The 12,213-nt window shown below is 46.1% G+C and overlaps 1 protein-coding gene across 7 annotated transcripts in view; it reads right to left on the bottom strand.

Moving 5' to 3' along the window:
- The window catches only part of FRMD4B (FERM domain containing 4B), a 229,029-nt gene that overhangs the window by 135,512 nt on the left and 81,304 nt on the right, over positions 1-12,213 (bottom strand). For 6 of the 7 annotated variants that reach the window (XM_035106669.3, XM_035106671.3, XM_035106675.3 and 3 more), the window contains exon 1: positions 8,841-9,185. The exons of the other annotated variant lie outside the window; for it this stretch is intronic. In XM_035106669.3, coding sequence (XP_034962560.3) covers positions 8,841-9,002 — 162 coding nt within the window. In that variant the 5' untranslated portion in view covers positions 9,003-9,185. Of the gene's footprint in view, positions 1-8,840; positions 9,186-12,213 lie in introns of those variants that run through there. 7 annotated transcript variants of the gene reach the window in all.

Here is a 12,213-nt window from a genome sequence, read left to right as displayed (position 1 = left end):
ATGCACAACACAAACACTCAAGACTGCAAGCCCTACAGAACTCACTGGAGCTTGATTCGAAATTGGGATCAAGTTGTAAGACACTGCAGCATTGGTAAATTAGGGATCCCCCCCCCACACACATAAAGCATTCCCAACTGCTGCAAAGACCTTCTAATTAGTTCACTCCAAATTACACATATAGATGAAATGATTTCAAGAAGGGGAGTTCACCTTGAAATAAAGGAGGCATCTAAGTGGAATTCAACAGAAAATTATTATAGCAGCAGCAGCTAAGGGGGCTAAGACAGACTTTGCAGACATCCTATCTGAACTAACAGCTATGTCAGAATTTTAGGTCGGAACCTAAAGTCTTGAAAGTCAAAGAGTAAACTAGCCTTTAACATTCATTCGCCCCATTACCCAACATCTCATATTGGGTGTTTCAAAGCTAACAATTTCTCTCTTCCATCTGGAAAAGGAATTGTAAAGACCTTCCCTTTTTTGTGTGCAATATCATTTTGGAAAATTAATCAAGGGTGGGGTGGCAGAGGAAATGTTAATGGTGCAGCTGTCCAAGCTAACGGAGTCTGAATTACAGGAAGCAGAAATTGCCTATTTCTCTCTTTATTCCTCTTTCACAAGTTAGGTCTCGAGCAAATGTGTGCACACTGCCAAGCTTATGTACTGTGCTTAAGTACTTTGTCAGCAGTTTCTCCACCTGACCTAGAAGAAACAACCTTCCTGGTTTCAGAATATGCTCCCTCCACCGCTCTCTACAGAACACCAGTTCCATTTCAACAACTTTAGGTCAGCCATCACCCAATCTAAAGCTGTTCAGGCAGACAGTCTCCCTGCTGCCTCATTAATCTTCTGCAGTGACATCCCACAAATGGGGTACTTTATGTAGCCTGCCCCAGATTAATCCAACAGGAAGACCTCTTGGAAAAAACACACTATTTCACTGTATACAGAAGAACTATATTGTTATTGTGCTGTGCATGGTCACTCTCCCAAAGGGACTGTAACATGGTTGTAAAGGACGTTTATTTGCCTGCAGGAAAAGCTACAGCTGAAGGATATCAGATCTTCTTCTTCTTTGGCGATCACTCATAGCCAAGTAAGATTGTCTTCCATAAACACGGTTTTAACAATGGGTCCGTAAGTGACTGTGGAGGCCAATTCTGGATCCACACGTCCTTCCACAGTGGGGACGTTGGTTTCCAGGTGGGACTTGATCACGGTGTGGATTTGCCAAGTGTGCCTTCCTCTTAGCACGTTTCTCCCTTGCGTCCTGAGTTTCTTCAAAGCCCATGACACCTTTGGTAAAGGCTGTTCTCCAACTGGAGTGCTCGCAGGCCAGTGTTTCCCAGTTGTCAGTGTCTATACTACATTTTTAAAGATTTGCCTTGAGACAGTCTTTAAACCTCTTTTGTTGACCACCAGCATTACGCTTTCCACTTTTAAGTTCGGAATAGTTGCTTTGGAAGACGATCATCAGGCATTCGCACAACATGACCAGTCCAATGAAGTTGAGATAATAGCACTGTGTAGGACTACTGACTGAGATCGTGGAGATCCACTTTGGGTGAAGAGAAACAATCCTGAGCCAGATGCACCAGTGGTATGTCTCCCCAGTGGTAGACTAACTCAGTGTAAGGTAGACAATGGGCTAACTCAGTGTAAGGTAGCGTCATATGTTCATATACACACCAAGGCATCTTCCCACTTGCAGCCACCAACCTTCCTTGCTGCTGATCTTATTTCTGTCCTGTTACTCGCCAACACTTTCTATCCTTGCCAGTACCAATGTTTCAGATTTGATCAGGGCAAAATATTAAGGATGTATGGGCTGCACTGAGCGTGACACCAGACTGGTGAGCGAGGGATTTGAACCTCCCACTTCCCAAAGAAAGCAACATTACCAACCCTCCACACTCCTGCTCATCAATGGAATCAGTATTAAACTGCAAAGGTAAAGGGACCCCTGACCATTAGGTCCAGTCACGGACGACTCTGGGGTTGTGGTGCTCATCTCGCTTTATTGGCCGAGGGAGCCGTCGTACAGCTTCCGGGTCATGTGGCCAGCATGACTAAGCCACTTCTGGCAAACCAAAGCAGAGCATGAAAACGCCGTTTACCTTCCCAGCGGAGCGGTACCTATTTATCTACTTGCACTTTGACGTGCTTTCGAACTGCTAGGTTGTCAGGAGATTAAACTGTAGAGTCGCCCAAAAAAACAAAATAAGGACAATTGTGTCCTAAGCACGTTAAATAAACTATAGAAATTTGAGGAACTAACTCTTATGGGGAACACTGTTTTCCCTAAAGATGCCTGAAGGCTTCCAAAGTTGAGGAACTCCCCGCAGCACTCATACGAGGAAAGGTTGGCATCTATTTGAGTCTTGAGGTAAAAATGACCTTCTAAACAAGAGGATAACATTCCTGGAGTCTTCTAAGCTCCAGGCTTTATTTGGGAGTCTGGCCAAATCCTAATACTATTAGTATTAGCTCTTATTGACTTGCAAAGGACCCTGCCAGGATTGCAAAGACCCTGTGTGCCAACTCTTCATCAGCACCTTCCAATGCAGATTTCTGAGGACATGCTGCTCTGTTTTGTATGGAGCACATAAGAAAAAGTTTGAGGTCGCGCCACTATTCTTTCTAGACAGAAATAAGCATTCTGTTTGCCAAAATTGGGTAAAAAGATATAGGGACCTTGTTTTATGTCAGGCCCTCCTGACTACAACTCCCAATGTCTTAGACTACTGGCCATGCCGGTGGGAGCTGATGGTGGCCAGGAGTCCAAAAACATCTGGAGGGCTACCAGTTCCTTGCCCCAGGCTGGAAGCATGCATGTCTTTTGGTACCACATTTGAACAAGCCAGAGTGGTACTCTGATTGAAGCATCTTAAGAGTGATTCTAACTGCATTTAGGAACACTGCATGATTAGGGTAGTCATGTATCCTACTTTATAGAGGGCAGCTCTTTAATTAAACAGCAGAGGATTCTGCTCTATTTTGAAGTGTCTTCCATTTGAAAGGCTGCCCATCCAAGTGTGGCTTAAAGGTAAAGGACCATAAGCAGATATTGCGAAGGTCTTACAGTTAGCACCTTAGCAGCAGACTGAGCAAGCACAGGTCACCTAGGCATAGCTTTCCCAATTATTGGGGATTATTTGCTGTATTTATATTTAAATTTGTCCATGGAGTTTTCTTGGCAGGGATACTGGAGTGGCTTGCCAGTTCCTTCTCCAGGTGGATCACGTTTAGTCAAAACTCTCCACTATGACCTGTCCATCTTGGGTAGCCCTGCATGGCATAGCTCATGGCTTCTCTGAGTTATTCAAGCCCCTTCGCCACGACAAGGCATTGATCCATGAAGGGGACAAGATGGTTGGACAGTGTTCTCGAAGCTACGAACATGAGTTTGACCAAAATGCGGGAGGCAGTGCAAGACAGGAGTGCCTGGCGTGCTATGGTCCATGGGGTCATGAAGAGTCGGTCACGACTAAACGACTAAACAACAACATATTTAAATTGTATAAATTATTTCTAAAATTTGCATCTATACATATGATCAATGTATGCAATTCTTATGCAAATTAGTTTCTCTTTATTTGGCTATGTGCCTATTGCAGTCTAGGTTCCTAATCAAAGGGAGTATTCTAATTGTATTTGCCAGAGCACTATTAATCAATTTGTGTATCGCTTCCCATAAAACACCTCAAAGCAATTTGGCAAAAAGAAACATCAACTTACTACTGTATATACATATATATCTCCAATACAAGTACAGTACAGACTCCACTTAAGTGGATTGTTGGAGAAGGAAGTTGTTGCTTGTTGCTGAAAAGATAAAAGACAACACCTGTCTGATTTACAATGGGAGAGAGTTCCAAATATGGTTCTAATCTTGCAGATCTTCAAACTCCACTTGTAGAAGTTGGGAAAACAGGAGCATGGATTGATTGTTATGTAGGGGGGCATTGAGGGCTGAGCTGGCATGCACACTCCCACATCCATACAAATAGCAGAACAGGGCTCTTTTTACACATCTATGGAACCATACCTTCTGAGTGAAGCTGATCCCACTAGTATCCCGAAACACCTGTGGATATGCTACCAGTCATAAGGCACAATACTCGGCTAGGTTGACAAATAGTCTGACCTGGTATAAAGCAGCAGTACAGATTTGGCTACCTGGGAACAATCCCCCCCCCCAATGTTCGTCTCAAGGAAGACGAACTCTGAACTAGGTTGGGAACTGGGTCATTTCTCATCACATAGTAAGAAGAATAGCTCAAAACAACAGATTCCCTACTCATTATCTTCTGTGAAGCTAGGAAGTTCAGGACAAAATGAATACATGTTGGATTCTAAAAGAGTTCTAATATTCAAGAATGAGAGTGAAAAGAGTATACAACAAAAATAGTCCCAAACTGAGCTGTCCTCTACAAGGAGGCAGGGTTGAAAATGTGATACTTGGGCAAAAAGGCCAGGGATACACTTCAGGGCAAGGGAGGACAGGGGGCCACAAAAGGGACCAAATTTCAGAACAAGCTCATAGCTGCCACTGCCACGTTGTTCCAACACCACCTAACCTGCCACTATCCCGTCAACAGATCCTGTGGAGGGTGGTTGTGGGAGGAACCACACACATACAATTTAGCTTCACTTGCAGTCGTGTAAGAAACGGGGCAGAATTCATCAACCTGGAACCCTACTGTTCATGTGTTTGCTAAGCATATGCATTAAGCCACAATGACTTAATGGCCCAGAGTGCTTTTTACCAGCTCCAACTGCTATGCCAGCTGTGATGGTTCCTGGAGCAAAACAGCCTGGCCATAGTGGTCCATGCACAAGCAACCTCAAGACTTGACCACTGCCACATGCTTTATGTGGGACTGCCCTTGTATCTGATCTGGGAGATAAACTAATATGCAGAATTCAGCAGCCACACTGCTCACGGGGGAAGGTTACTGGTTGCAAGAGCACTGCACTGGTTGCTCATTTGCTCCTGAGCCAAGTTCAGTGTTCTTGTGTTTATTCACAAAGCCCTAAACAGGTTGGGCCCAAAGAATGTAAGAACTGTCTGATCAACAAGCTCCTCTGATGGACACTTCTGCGGTTCGTCTGACCCCTGAGGTTCAGTTATAGGTAGGTAGCCGTGTTGGTCTGACGTAGTCGAAACATTTTTTTAAAAAAATCCTTCCAGTAGCACCTTAGAGACCAACTAAGTTTGTCATCTAGAGCTTTCGTGTGCATGCACACTTCTTCAGATAGGTTCAGCTGGTCTTGACTAGGGACCAAGCCTTCAATGGACCAAGCCTACATTCATTACTTTACCCACTTTTGCCCCTGGACCTGCCCAACTGCACGTGGCACCCCCAAAAAGGTGACTACAGGGGAATGCGGGCCTCAGGCTGAAAAAGGTTCCCTACTCCTGGTGTACACAGAATCATAGAGTTGGAAGGGGACCGAAAAGGTCATTTAGTTCAACTGCCTGCAATACAGGAAACTTTTTGTCCAACATGGGGTTCGAACCCACAACCCTAAGATTCAGAGTCTCATGCTCTATTATAAGGAACAAAGGCTAATCAGCTGGATGCCCTAGTCCAACTGAAATTCAAGGGCATGAGCCAGCTTTGTAAGGCCACAGAAGGTCACATTACACATATTGTACATTAAGTACTATAATCTCAAGAGATCCTTTGCTGAACCACCCATGCGTTCCCTTTCAATATCACACGCATATGCATGCACGCAAATTCACAACAGCAGGCGGAGTATTTCAAAACGATTCTCCTGTCACATGAAACAGCTCTTTTGCATGGAAATTGCACAGAGCAGTTGGGGAGAGTAAGAAGCCTTGCACCTAATGCCTTGTGGACTTTTTTTTTACAGAGAATGCAGATAACAACAACAATTGTGTTAGCTTTAAAATAATTACAGTAGAGTATATGCCATTGCACTGCAGCGCTTCCAGGTATCTGCTGGATTTTTGTCCGACTACCAAACCAAGTATTAAATGGGGTGGAGAGAGGAAAGAGTTATCAGAAGAACACATTTCAATATTTATACCTCTCCCAATCCAATATACAACCAAATTACCAGCATAAGGGCCCGTAAATAATCACTGCGGAAACAGAGTCATAGCTGTCAAGTTCTCCCTTTTTTAAAGGGAAATTCCCTTATGCTGAATAGGCTTCCTCGCGAGAAAAGGGAAAACTTGACAGCTATGAACAGAGTAAATGTGGGATCATGAATAAGTTTCATGCCCAATGCATGCTCTGTCTGCTTGCTTGATGGACGTGAAGGGCAGGCACTGAATTAACCCCATTGGATTTAAAAGCATGTGGTGGCAGCGAGGGCTGTCCTTTCGAAAGGCATAGGGATGGAAAGGGCGATCAATCTCAATTAGCAATTTTAAACACCGTTGGAGGGCACTTTGCCCAGCAAAAGTTTCCAGAAACCACTACAATTTTAAAAAGTGTGTGTGTGTCCAAAGTCAATTAAGTCACGTGAAAACAGAAACACTGGCATCTCGGACTTCCACATTGCCAATCTTTCCAGGGACTATGAAAATATAAATTTGTGCCGCCTCTCATTCAATATTCATCCATCCATCCATCCAGAGCCCTGCTGGATCAGGCCGATGGCTTATCTAGTCCATCACCCTGTTCTCACACTGGCCAACCAGGTGCCTGTGGAAAACCAGTGAGCAGTACATGAGCGCAAGAGCCCTCTCCCCTCCTGTGGTTTCCAGCACCTGGTATTCAGATGCACAACTGGGAGCATAGCCACCATGGCTAGTTGTTTCTGATAGCCCTCCCCCTCCACAAATTTCTCTAATCCTCTCTCAAAGTCATCCATAGAATTGTAGACTCAGAAGGGATCCCGAGGGAAATCTAGTCCAACCCCCAGCAAAGCAGGAATATGCACACGGCCCCTACGGGGATCGAACCCACGACCCTTACATTATCAGCACCACGCTCTAACCGACTGAGCTAACTGACCGAGTTGGTGGCCATCGCTGGCTCACTGTGGCAGAGAGTTCCATAGTTCGAAGCAGATATGCCTACCAACAAAGCCTCAAAAGGGTTTATATAAAAAGAAGGATAAAACAGTAACATTTTCAGCAACTTGATTTTTTAAAAAATAAGAGCCAACCAAAAGCTAACTATTATCTCGTGCATCTATAGAAAGCATACAGCACGGGTGTCAAACTCAAGGCCCGGGGGCCAAATCCGGCCCGCCAGACCTCGTCATGTGGCCCGCCGAGCGCCCCAGCCAGCGGGACCCAGCAGCGGGACCTTGCTGCTGAAGCGCCGCACCGACAAAGCGCCGACAAACAGCTGGGGCCTGGGGGGGGGTAGAAAGGCGGCTGGAGCAGCACTGCGTGGAGTGCCCCGAGCCACAGCCTCCTCCTCCTGCCACGGCTCGGCGCCTGGAAACGGCTGCTGCTGCTGAAGCACAGACAAAGCACCCAGCAGCGCTGCGTGGAGGAGGAGGATTCAAAGTGCTACAGAGCACTGCTGCGTCCCAAAGGCTCAGCACTCTCCGTACGGTGCTGCCAGGCACCGACCCGACAAGCCGCCGCCTCCTCCTCCTCTTGCCTCACCTCCTCCTCCTCCTGCCGCGGCTTAGCCTCATGAACGTGAGCTCAGCAGCGGCTCAGCCTCATGGATGTGCAACTCTGAGGCTTTACGCACGTCTGCTAAAACGGACACCCGCTGCCTCACGCTGCACGGGAAATACTTTTTGCCCCTGGGTCCCTTCACGCTCTTTTCTGGCGCTGAATCAAGGCGGCAACCCCCCCTTCCCTTTCTTTCTTCCTCTCTCTCGTTCTTATTCTTTCTTTCCCTCTCCTTCCTTCCTTCTTTATCTCTGTCTTCTCTCTTTCTTTTTCTCTCCTTCTTTATTCCTTCTTTCCTACTCTTCTTTCTCTCCCCTCTTTCCTTCCTCTCTCCCTCCTGCTCCCTCTTTTCTTTCTTTCTTTCTTTCTTTCTTCCTTTCTTCCTTTCTTCCTTCTGTCCTTCCCATCTTTCTTCCTCTCCCTCATTCTTATTCTTTCTTTCCCTCTCTACTTCCTTCCTTCTTTCTCCCTTTCCGTCTTCTCTCCCTCTTTCTTTTTCTTTCCTTCTTTATTCCCTTCCTTCTTTCCTACTCTTCTTTCTCTCCCCTCTTTCCTTCCTTCCTTCCTCTCTCCCTCCCACTCCCTCTTTTCTTCCTTCCTTCCTTCCTCCCTCCCCTCCCCTCCCTCTCCCTCTCCTCAGAAACATAGGATGCTGCTTTATACTTCTGGCCCTTAAACCCTGGAACCAGGAGAGCAGCTCCAGTGAGTCAACCTCAGCCAGTCCCTTTGGTGAAGGGTGGTGGCTCACTGGCAGAACATCTGTCCTGCATGCAGAAGGACCCCAGCATCTCCAGGTACCAGTAGCTCTGCAAAGCTCCTGCATGAAACCCTAGCGAGCCTCCACCACCCAGTGCAGTTACCAAAAATCATTTTTCAATAAGTTGTACAATAATTGTACATTTGAATATCTACTTCCCATTATTCTGACTATGTTTCTGCTTTCAGAGCTAGTTATTACTTACATTATTACAAAAAAACCAGTAATAATTGAATGCAGTGACAATAATTTATGATAATAAAGAGTGGACACACCAAACTGCTGATGCGGCCCCCGATGAATTTGAGTTTGACACCCCTGGCATACAGGCTTCATCCAAGAGCATCCCACAGGTGAGTTGGTTAGGGCTGGTTGCACATAGGCTTTGTCCCCCCCCGTTTCTCCCCCCTTTTCTTTTAGGGCTATGCAATAAGAAGGAACAACCAAAGCACCTTTCCTTTTTACCTGATAGACGTCCCTTATCCCGCACCACGTCCTCAGCGCCTGGTGGCATCCCCTCACCCGCTGGGTGTACCACCTCCTCAGCGTCGACACTGTCAGGTTCCAGACGAAGCGACTCCCGCTGAAGAGCAGGTCCTCCACTCCGCACATGAACACCGAAGCCATGACTTTGCCACTTCAGAGGGGGACCTTCTCACTCTCTCTCTCTCAGGGCCACGCTTCTTCTTCTCCTCCTCCTCTCCCTTGCGCCTTGGCTCTCAGCAGTCCAGATAATAATAACAACAATAACAACAACAAGGCGCTCCTTCTGCTATTGCAGGCTCCTGCTACACCGCGCCGAGCAAGGATGAGGCGCGCTTCGCGGAGAGGCCGGGGGCCAGAGCCTCTCGCACAAACTCCTCATTCACGCGCCGCTTCCTGGGCAGACCTCCCAGACGCTGCCCCGGCGCGCCTTGAAGCCCAGCCAAGGGCTGAAGCCGAGGCGGCGGCGGCGGCGGCGGCAGCAGCGGTAGCTGCTCCACACAGCCCAGCCTTGTGTCCTTCTTAACAGCTTATATAAATCTCCGCTAAGCTTCAGCAGCTACCACTACGGGTTCTAATTAAAAGTTTAACCCGTTTTGTGAGCGGGGAGCGCGTCTCTTTTTCCCTCTCCCTCTCCCACACACGAGTAGCTTATCTGGATACTCCTGAGCTTGCTCCCCGCACGAGGAAAGGGAGAAAAGAGAGACCACAAACAATTCCTGTCAAGTACTGTACTTCCATCCAGACTCCGTTTCCCTCCTAAATGCTCTTAATAATATGGAAGCGCGCGCCTGCGCGCACCCACCCTCTCCAAGGAAAAAGCGTAGAAAAACACCTCATAAGCCACCTTCAATATTTTTTTTTTTTGGAGTTATAACGCTGTCACCGTTTTGTTCGGTCAGTTAATAAGAGGCCTGACATATTTATTTCCGTCTCTCTCACACAAAACTCGCAGAACTTTTGAAACCTAAAGCATCTTCTGCTTGTGGTTGTGAGGGGAATCTCCCTCACGCGCAGGAGAATACTGTAATACCTTAGTGAATGTTTCCTGCCCCCCGGACCCCTCCTCTCTCTGGTATTCCCTATTTTTAAACACACACACTCGGAGAAAGCCGCCTTGCTAGCTAAGAAAAATGAGCATCGATTTGGATTCTCCTCCGTTTAAACTGACGCTATAATCCTATTAAAACGCAGCATGCGGAGCACGAGAAAAACAAGAGCCGCCTCACGCAGGCTGAGCCCTTTCACCAGGCAGGCCACAAGTAAATAAACACTCTGTGAAATAATAGCCCACAAGAGAACCCCAGGTTTGCCTCGGTAGTTGGTATAAAATTAGGCTGCCAAAGCCCAGCCCTTCGGAGAATTAAACCGTTAATGCTAGACGGGAAGGAGGGGGGGGGGCGACGACTGCATTTCATTTTACAGGCCATTCCCTGTAAGGCTCTAAAGTGGGGAGGGCAGTTGTTAGATGCTGACAGGAGAGGAAGAAAAACTCATCTTTTTAAACGATTACCCGTGGGATTTGGAGTTTTCTAAGCTTTTGAGGTATTGGGGAGGGCGGGGCAAGACAGGGCTTTCCTTGAACCGTTTTCCTACCAAACAGTGAAAACAAACTGTTTAGGTTGCAATATAGACACAAAAAGTGAGGCGATAAGAGGAAGAGGAAGTGGCTGAGGAGGACCACAGTAGTGCAAGGCAGAATCAATTTGATTTTTGTTTGTTTGTTGCGTTTCTATCCCACTTTCTCTCCAAGGAGCTTCAGTGCACGGTTCTCCCCTGCCTCATCTAATCCCCAAAACAACAACCCTGTGAGGTAGGTTAGGCTGAGAGGCCGCGGCTGCCCCAAGGTCACCCAGTGAGCTTCATGCCCAAATGGGGATTATTAACTCTCAAGTCTTAGTCCGACGGTGTAACCATTACACTGCACTGGCTCTTGACAAAGAGGAGGGAGCTGGAATAGAAGCCTTAAGGAATGGATACTGTGTGGCACCATGCCACTTCCTAACATTCAGTCAAATTCCCTGCATATTTTTGGACACAAGTTCATTCCTTTGTGCACAAGAAGAAATAACTTGGCACTCCCTGCCTGTTGACACCAGCTAGGAACCTTCAATGTACTCTTCTCGACCTTGGCTTAAAACATTTTTGTTTAAGCCAACCCTATCCGGACATATAGAAGGCTGGCATGATGTTTGCATCCTTTTGCTTACTGTTGGTTTTAATTATCTTTTGAATGTTGTTTGAATGCATTGCAGGGGGTTGGGCTAGATGACCCTTAGGGTCCCTTCCAACTCCGATTCTATGAGATGCCTGTTTTTAACTGTCTTTCATTAACATTAATTTCTTTTTGTAAGCCACTTGAAATATTTTATTACAAGCAAGTGGATTTGACATCGTTCCGCAGGGCCTTCAAGATGGAGCTGTTCCGCCAGGCCTTTGGGCAGGATGCAGTTTGACTTACAGGTATTTTCCTTTGTATAAAACAAACCCGAAGGAGGCCCCCAGCCCGCTCACAGGCGTTTGTATGCTCAGTGGAAACAGTTGGTCCTGGCAAGTATTAACCACTCTCAGCTCCAACCTGTTAATTGCCACCTACCCAGATTTTAACTTGTCTGAATTAATTTTAAGATGTATTTTAATTAATTGATGTCTGTTTTTATGCATATTGTGTTGTTTATATGATGTTAGCCACTCTGAGTCCGGCCTCGGCTGGGGAGGATGGGATATGAAGCACCAAGGGAGCTTCAGACAGTACCCCTCCAACTCAGGGAAGATGGCTAGAACAGGGATTGTTGGTGGAGTTTCTGTACCTCCCTTCATGTGTTGATTTAAGTGTTCATTTATGTTGTGAACTGTCCTGAGATCTAATTTATTTTATAGTAATAAATAATAAATTAATAAGTCATATAGAAATGCCTAAATAGTGCTAGTTGCACACCTAGTTTCAAACTGGATGGGGTACTGCATGTTGAGATTCCTGCATTTTACAGGGGGGTGGGCTAGATGACCCTCGGGTACCTTGCAGCTCTACAATTCTGATTCTATGAAATATGAGATGAATTGTCACATTCTTAAATTTTAATGTGGATGCATTCCTAGAAACCTGGCTCTGCTTTCTAGGAATCAAGGTCCAAGGAAAAGAAAACCTATACAGAGGGCCAGAAAAACTTTATTATGTAAGTTGATGAGCACAACTAAAACCTATATTTGATTAACAGTGGCATATATAATTGTTTAATGCCTCAAATTTGCCTGTTACTTGTGCTATTTGTGTTTTCATTAAAATGCTACATTATATCTGATCATACTGGGAAAGGGAAACATTTATACAAATTTGGAATCAGCTGAATTAACA

The sequence above is a fragment of the Zootoca vivipara genome, chromosome 2 (assembly GCF_965207765.1).
Source record: "Zootoca vivipara chromosome 2, rZooViv2.hap1.1, whole genome shotgun sequence".
Lineage (NCBI taxonomy): Eukaryota > Metazoa > Chordata > Lepidosauria > Squamata > Lacertidae > Zootoca > Zootoca vivipara.
The sequence above is the reverse complement of the archived record's forward strand: the minus strand, read 5'-3'. Positions and strand labels throughout refer to the sequence as shown.